The sequence below is a fragment of the Anguilla anguilla genome, chromosome 6 (assembly GCF_013347855.1).
Source record: "Anguilla anguilla isolate fAngAng1 chromosome 6, fAngAng1.pri, whole genome shotgun sequence".
NCBI classification, from domain to species: Eukaryota; Metazoa; Chordata; class Actinopteri; order Anguilliformes; family Anguillidae; genus Anguilla; species Anguilla anguilla.
The window spans coordinates 46,023,674-46,032,172 of NC_049206.1; the positions used below are offsets into that span (position 1 = coordinate 46,023,674).

The following is an 8,499-nucleotide window of genomic DNA, read 5'->3' on the forward strand; positions in this document are numbered from 1 at the left end:
ATCTTTAATAATAATAATAATGTATCAATGTAATTTGGTTGTAAGTCATTCTGAATGCGTTCAGCCCACGACTGACCCTTAAATTCTAATTCAAAGGTATTTTCAATGTGTTTCAAACATATTTCAAAAACTGACCTTGGTATTCAGTCATGTTTTGGTAGTACCATCATATTCACCCAATTTTGACTTGTTGAAAGACTTATCTTGTTCACCCAGGCAATAAATAATTATAAAATAACAAGGTAGTTTGCACTCAATGATAAATTAATACATTTTTTCAATCAATAAACTTAAAATGTTGTTCATTCTAGCTTTGACTGAAAATATTTTTTTATTTTAGAATTTATTCAGTTATAACCTCTGACTCTGAAATGCGGTTCTGCCGCATGGGGGTGAAACTGGAAATTCTAGCATTGCCATTACAAATACATATTTATATATGCTATGTATAAATGTCACATGACGATGCTGGAAAAACACACAATGAAACGGCTCAATAATTATAACTAACAACATAACTAATAAATGATATTAATTTAAGAAATGGATAAAAACGCTTGCTGTTTTGCCTCTGCTGGCAAATCATGTGAGACTGTAGCATCTCCAGGCACACTGCACCCGCATCGATGTGTAGGGTTAATAAAAGGGGGTGTGGTTTCGTCCGATAGCTGACCCAGCCCCTACTGTAAAACCAAAATATTGTCCGCGAATTGAGTTGTGGATTACAAATGATACGTTTCTCTTTAAACGTGGGGCATAACGTAACGTTTGAAGCCCATCCCTTGGTCGCCTCCTCTCTGACAGAAAAAAGCAGCCGCGATTACTACCAATGATTTACGGATCAAGCTGCCTGTTCCTCAGCGCGTCTTGGTGACCTGATGAGGATTGATTTACCGAGGAGTGGACCTGATATTGAACAATCGGAAACCGCAAACATACCTTTATACTTTGTTCAGAGATGCCAATGGAATAATAACAAAAGGCTGCACAATAAAGGCTTTTTTTTATCCCAATGAGCGGGTTAAATTTACAAGTAACAGGCTTCTTGGAGAAATTCAACGCAGGAAAACACCATCAGTACTGACTCCAGTAAATGTTTATTCTGGAAATAATTACATTTTGCTGGCTGCTGAACGGGAACTGGAACATCCTGCAAAACCTTACATAACTCAGCTTTGTGTGGGAGATCTTCAAGATGAGTTGATCATATTGGCTATCCTACAATTGACACGTACGTATGAAACCTGTAGTCGTCTGTTTTTATGTTAACATGGGCACTTCATAATATAGCATTGCGAACGTGTTTAGCGTCGTTTAGTCATTGTTGATACCAAAAAATCACTTAATCCACTTGGATATCGACAAACAAGCTACCATTTCTTGCTCTAATTGTGTAATATTTACCTTTGCTTTAATCAACACAACATGCTTTTTTGTTGTCTGATGCAACGAATGGGACTGGTTTTGTCTCAGACCAGTGACAGACACAGAAAAGCGGGAATTGGTATGCTCCACGATCCATCAAACAGAATTAATCCTTTTGACTCTGTGAGAAGATTCTCCAGACATGCGCATTGGGCCCCACTCTCAGTCACGTAATTAATGCAGTTAGCATACATTAAAATATCAGCACATGGTTCGAGCATCGTCCCTACACAGGTGATGTAGGTTGGATTGACAATGGTTGCTCGATATTGCTTCAAATATTTTGTGTTTAAAGTTTAAACGAATTACCCATTGCTCATTATAGAACGTGTCTTTAATTATTATGCTATTTATTACATCATCAATGATTTTTAAAAATGTTTTAAATTCAGGTTTGTTTATAAAGCCAGCAGGCAAACACTAAAACTGATGCATTATAGTTTTGAATAATATGTTTATAAGTTAAATGCGACATCCCAAAACAGGACACATTATAACGGGACTCTATGTATGTAAATCTTAAGAACGTACATATATAAAGCATACATACAAACGTATAAATCTGACAACAGAAAATGGATTGTACAGACGCATATTTTGTTCAAAGGCTACTCTTCAACACTGGTATCCCCATGGTTCTGGTACACTAGAGTATGAGCGCCCCCTAGGTGTTTTTCTCACGTGCGGCCTTTTCATTATTTATCCAGCGACGCCCTCCTTACCGTTACTCAGTGGCAGTTTTTTTTTTTCTCTCTCCAGTAAACAGAAATTCAGCCATATTTACATGTGTGGTTACACTCAGTGATTAAAGACCGTTTCTTTTTGTAGATAAAATCTGTTAACTGTTAACCTTTTATTTATTTATTTATTTATTATACAGTGCAAGATACTATAATCTATCATGTGGGGAATCATTTTGACATATAGCCTGGTTACATCTGATTCTGAGGATCAAGCCGACTGGATTAAGTATCTTGATTTTCATAAATGAGCTTTAAAAATATCCTATGATTATACTTAGCATTTAATTCAGCTTATTGCATTTTCTTCCACCTTGAACAGATTACACGAAATCAGGACTTTCTGGATTCAGAGGACTCCTTTGTGGGAAGAAACGGACGGATGTGTCCTGACTCCCGAAAGCATCCGAATGCAATAAGGGTGTGCTTCCCTCGCCGCCAAAAAAGACCGAATTTAACCAACAGTAGTTACCTATTTTCTTGAGCTCTAATTTAACAGTTAGTGTTTTGGCCATCGATTACTTTCAGTAAGATACTTTCTGCGAGGCTGGCATGGAAATACGGTTGCAACATAAATAAACATATAGGCAAACAAACATCCCCACATTAATCCGTGGAATTTATTTCAAAATAAAGACAATGGACATAAAAAGCGAAACTTCGTAGCATATTATAAATATATTTTTTGAAAAATAATTCAAATGCAAAAAGACTGTACCACCCACACCCCAAATGTAACTGAGAACTTGGCTAAAATTATGAATGACAGAACGCACTGCATACCGGAGTTGACAGCTGAGGCGGACTTTGAATTCCCTGCTGCTTGCGCTGACTCCCCCCAAGTCTCTGACGGAAAGGATGGTTTGTGCAAAACTGCATTGCTGAAACGTACAGACACCGGAAATTCAGCAGAAAATCAGGATTGGTGTCTGGAAAATACTCGAGAGGGTAAACAGCAACAAGGGGGAGCGACAGACTCTGTGACGAAGGGGCACCACAACTATTTTGGCACTAATGACTATGCACAAAAAACGGGAGGAGGAGATACAGTAATCGTTAATGCAGATGACAAACATATAGCAACTGATAGATGGGTTCGTGAAAATGTCCAACAACCAAGCACTTTCCAGTTGCTTACGGTTGACCAGACGACAGCACAAAGCAAATCAATAAGCAAGAGGGTGACGAAGCAGATAAACGGTGCGCAGGAGAACGTTCCATGCAGTCTGGGTTCTTCTGTTTGCATTTCTGGCGAATCCAAAGAGGAAAGGCAATCGGAAAGCGCATTTTCCGTGTACAAAGAGATCCAAATAGTGAGAAGTCAGTGTCAGATTAATACTGCCTCTTCCGTGTTGGAGGAGGAGGGGACCGCTGCGCCTGTCACTTATTGTATCTCCACGGGACCGGAGCCAACACATGAGCTCGGTCATTTAGTCAGTGCTGGAAACACATCACATGAGAGGGAAGACGACACAAACACAGTACTGGGAAATTCGGGGCTGCACTGGATGCAAGAACGATGTGATAGTGGAAATGGACTGGGAGCCATATGTTCTTTAAAAGAGGATCCAGATTTAGTGATTGAAGTATCTGGAAAGAAAATCCAAGCGCACAAATCCGTTTTAGCTGATAAAAGTGACTATTTCAAGGCGCGGCAGTCTCGAGACATTCTAAAGGTTAAAGGGGTAAGTTACAGTACTTTAACTGTTCTGGTAGATTATATTTATTCGTCCCGAATGCAGGTGAACAAGCAGAATGTTGTAGAGGTCATCACCGGAGCTAAAATCTTGCAAATCCCGTCCGCTGTTCAAGCTGCAATGGATACAATGTCGGATCAGATCACAGCCGAAAACTGCTATGAGATTTTGACTATAGCTAAAAAGCAGAGGCTAAGTGAACTGAAAGAAACCGCGTACAAATGCATGAGCGACAACTTTTTACAGATATTAAAGGATCCTGCAGTGTACGGTCGTTTGACGGGAGCGGAGAGAGATCTAATTCTTAAAGGTAGAATGGAAGGCAAGAAGTCTTTGATGGTAGCGGAAATACACGACGCTAATGTCCGCGTCGGAAGCAGACCTCCCAGCCGAGACAGCAGTCGCCCTCAGAGTCCCTTATCATTCGCAACTATCGAAGAAAACCATATGATCTATTATTACAACGAGTCTAAAAAAGAATGGAAATCACTGACTCGGATGCCGGACGAGGTAAACACAAAGGGGTGTGGGATATGCACCATGTACAATTACCTATTCGTAGCAGGTGGAATAAAGGGATATGGAGACAAATGTAAGCTCTCGGACAAGGTATTCTGCTACAACCCTATCACGGACACCTGGAGCGAAATCCGGCCACTGAACCAACCACGGTCACAGCTGAAGCTGGTTTCCATGGAGGGTTATCTCTACGCGATTGGAGGGGAGTGCCTCTTCACCGTGGAGAAATATGACCCTAGGATGGACAGATGGACCACGGTGGCCCCTCTGCCTAAAGGGGCGTTCGCTGTTGCTCACGAAGCGACAATCTGCAATGGTGAACTATACGTGTCCGGAGGCTCTCTCTTTTATCGTCTACTCAAGTACGATCCAAAGAGGGACGAATGGCAAGAATGCCCTTACAACAACAGCAGGAAGAAATCCACCGACATGGTGGCGTTTAAAAATTTCATATACAGGTTTGACGTTAATCGTGAACAGGGTGTCAGTGTGTTTAAATATAATACCGTTGTAAAAATGTGGCACGACAGCGCGTCTCTGCAACAGACCAACCCTTTGCCTTTTAGATGCGCCGTTATTGGCAACAACATTTACTGTGTGAACAAATCCCAGGTCCTTCAGTTCATTGTGGAAGAGGAAAACGCACGATTTGGACCAGAACCACTAAAAGCCCCATTCGAGGCAAAAGGCGTCCTCTTTCCCTTCGTGTTGAGCCTGCCCGAGAAGGCTGAGACGAGCGCATGAAGAAGTTTGGAGCTTGCAGTTTCTCCAAACATTCCAATCGAGTTTCGCGGAGACTGACAAATGAACGCGGACACTTGCTAAATAACTGGTGTAATCTTTGCGTTATGGGCATACGTATTCCAGAGCTTTTAAGTGTCCTATTTCGACTGATTGAGCAAAAATGAAATGTTTTTCGTTGCATGGTTATAACAATTATCACGCAGGGCATACATTTAAAAGGACAACTGTGACATCATGTAACGATCATGACAAAAATGCAAGTCTTTATGCAAGAAGTTCGATTGAGAGTACGTGCAAGATGGAGTTTATTTTGTTTATGTTTAAGTCTTTTTATATGTGCTGTTGTTTTGGATAGATCATATTTTCAAGAAAATGTGGTGGTTGGCAGCATCTTGAGGTTCCGAAGAACTGTCATGCAGTAATATGCGTAGGACTATGCTGCTTTGCAAAACCATAAAAGCTATGCAGAACCTCAGCACCACTTAGAAAATCAATATTCTAAATTTCTTATGGAAAAAACTGCATTCGTCAACATGCCGTCACTTATGGACCCAACCCCTTAATACCTCCTTAATACCAATATTAAGTGCTGTTCTATTGTTATTTCTCTGTTGTGAAACTGAAGGGTAACATCTTGAACTAATTTATTTAGTTTTTTTATTGACAGAATTTGTGGAACTGACTTCATTACTCGATACACACCATAAAACCCACATAATTGCTTTCTCATGCCTTTGAGACACACTTTGGCAAACAATCTGGAAAACAACCCTGACAGGTATACTACTTTCTGGTCTGATAAAACTTATTCCCAAAAAGTAACAACAGGCGTTGATCCCTGAAAAAAAGAGCTGTGAATGTACAGTGGGCTATTGGAAATCATCGTGGATGTGTTTCACGAGACGGCCGTTTCTATTTTAGTTTACGGAAGGCCAAACAAAAATGCCTCGGGAGTCATCGATTAATGCCCAGAGTGGCCTTGCACCTGAGTCGGACCTTTCCGGAACCTGAGCCAGGAATTAACGCCTGGCTGTAAAATGTGCTGTACCTGCCCCTGACAGCGCCACACTTGAAGAAGGTCTTTTGACTGGTGAGGCGTGGCTCTGAGATCGGCATCATGCTACTCTGCATGCTTCGAGCATTTCTAGGCCGGGTTTCATCCTTGCTCAGGCTCTCTTTCACTGTTCCTCTGTAATTCTGACACACGCCCTTCCTCCAGGCTGTGGGGTGGATCTTGAGCAATAGGATTAATCGGCCCTTCATAATCGCTGTGGAAACGACAGTCTCAACGGTTGCTGCCATTGTGTAACTTCCTATTTTTCAAAGACAAAAAGAGAAGGTGGTAATACGTGTTTGACATCGCCCTCTCCGCTGCAGTGCGCTTTCAGCCCTGCTGAGGGATCGGGGATGCAAAGTCATTCCTACATACAGCGTTTTTCCTCATAGGGCGAATGTTAAATTCAGATAGATAAGAGTCTGTGAAAGCAGTCACTGTAAATTCAATTCTGCACACCTCAGCCCCTTAGATCGCCCGTTACCATCTCCTCTTTGATTGGCTGCGTGCCTGTGTTTCGTCCTGCGTAGATGTGGCTCCACTCTGTGAGACCTTATGCCATTGTAGCAATGCCAGGGTGTAACGGACTCTGCAGCCTTCTACTGAGTGGCACAGTTTACTGAGGGGGGTAGAATTGTAACCCAGTAGCTCTTCAATACTGGGGTGGGGGGGGGGATGGGGTTCAGTGTCAAAGTTAACAGCCTTCAAAAAGGTACTGCTGTGGGTTCTGAGGGGGACTGTTGTGGGACTTACCCCAGAAAAGGTATAGATTTTTGTTTTCATCTTTTTTTTTCTGAGCAGCAACATTTCTGAATTTGCTTTTATTTCAGTATCACCATGTTTAATCATTCTGCTTTTGTACACAAGCTGGGGTTGTACTTAGCGAGCAGGGTAGACTTAAGTACTCTCCTTTTATGTCTTTATTTTTTTTTTCTTTATGGCCATAAGTACCGTCACACGTTTGGTATTTTTTTTTTCTATGAAGTTGAGCCAATAGTGAATGTACAGCTGGGGAAAATGTGTGTGATGCGTAATGTTCTGGTTTAAAAGAAGGGAATCACAGCTTTTCGGACTAGGCAAATGAGGACAGGTCATTTAACTGGATGTAATCCTGACTCATTAGACTGAGAAAGTGTTGGGTTTGGGAATTTGCTGACACGTACAGTAAATACATGGCTTAAAACTAAGTATCATACCGTATATCACTCTCTGTGCAGGTCAAGGCTATGTCAATAAATGTATTTAATAAGAGCTAACACACTGATATGAGGCTTTAAAACTGTTGAATGGTGTATTACTGTAAAAATGAAGTGCTGCAATAAAATGGTCATTAGAACCCAAACTGCTTCTGCTTGTCCGTTATGTACTCAGAAATGTGACCGCATGTATTCTAACCACTGAAAGCTGGACAAAATCACTTGCATAACTGATAGAATATTCCTTTGGTTTTTTTGGATTGTGTAAATCAACATGATTATTGGTTACTGTCACACACACACACACACACACACACACACAGACAGACGCACGCAAATACACACACACACCTTAACAGGAGGTTAAAAACATGGGATGAAAACATCTAAGGAGTATTATCATTAAACATAAAACTTGGTTTGCAAAAGAGAGGAACAGAGGTCACATTGTTGCCGAATATCCCTCATTTAGTCAAGTTAGAAGTTTTGATTTGACGTTCCCGGATGAATTGCCAATGGAGCTTTAATGCACTGGACATTTCTTTCTCTGCTGTATGCGTTGGTGTGAAGCCCTTCTTGGCTTTCCAAGCTAAACACCGAGTGCATTCTTTCACTATGGGCTCAGTGTGGTTTCAGGGAGTGGGTGGGAGTCAGCTTTGAAAATTCTCCATTATCAAGCAATCTTCTTGAGGATTGGCAAGTGTGTTTGGTCTGCACATCCTACAAAAAATGAGCTGCAGAGCACGGAAGATTCCGAAGTTTGCTTTGAAGCGGTTCTTTGTTTTTCAGTCAAAGGGCCAATTATTAACATATTATTAATCATTTTGAATTTTCATTGAACTTTATTTCATTGCATTTGCCAATGGACACAGCAGAAGTTCTGATCTTTGCATCTTTGCGTATGCACCTGATGAAGCAGATTTCCATTTTCATGAGGGGTTTCCTATGAAGAGATAGGGTTTATTTGTATGTATGTGCATAAATGCATATGCCCTCATTAACATGAGCAAGCTGTTTGAGTAAATACATGAGAAGGATAAGGAGGAAAGTTACATGTTTCAATATGCAACATACAGTAATGAAATGATATTTTAATTTGAACATACATATTAAAAAGAACTATC

The 8,499-nt window shown here is 40.9% G+C and overlaps 1 protein-coding gene across 1 annotated transcript; it reads left to right on the forward strand.

The window, feature by feature from the left end:
- Positions 1 to 701: 701 nt before the first annotated feature.
- On the forward strand, positions 702 to 7,521 carry LOC118230557 (kelch repeat and BTB domain-containing protein 11-like). The gene is made up of 2 exons (XM_035423670.1): positions 702 to 1,231; positions 2,488 to 7,521. Exon 2 carries the CDS (start codon positions 2,867 to 2,869, stop codon positions 5,123 to 5,125), a length of 2,259 nt encoding a protein of 752 aa, XP_035279561.1. The 5' UTR covers positions 702 to 1,231; positions 2,488 to 2,866; the 3' UTR covers positions 5,126 to 7,521.
- Positions 7,522 to 8,499: the final 978 nt, after the last annotated feature.

Coding starts and splice junctions, on each gene's coding strand:
- LOC118230557 (XM_035423670.1), top strand. CDS start 2,867: ATGCAAAAAGACTGTACCACCCACACCCCAAATGTAACTGAGAACTTG.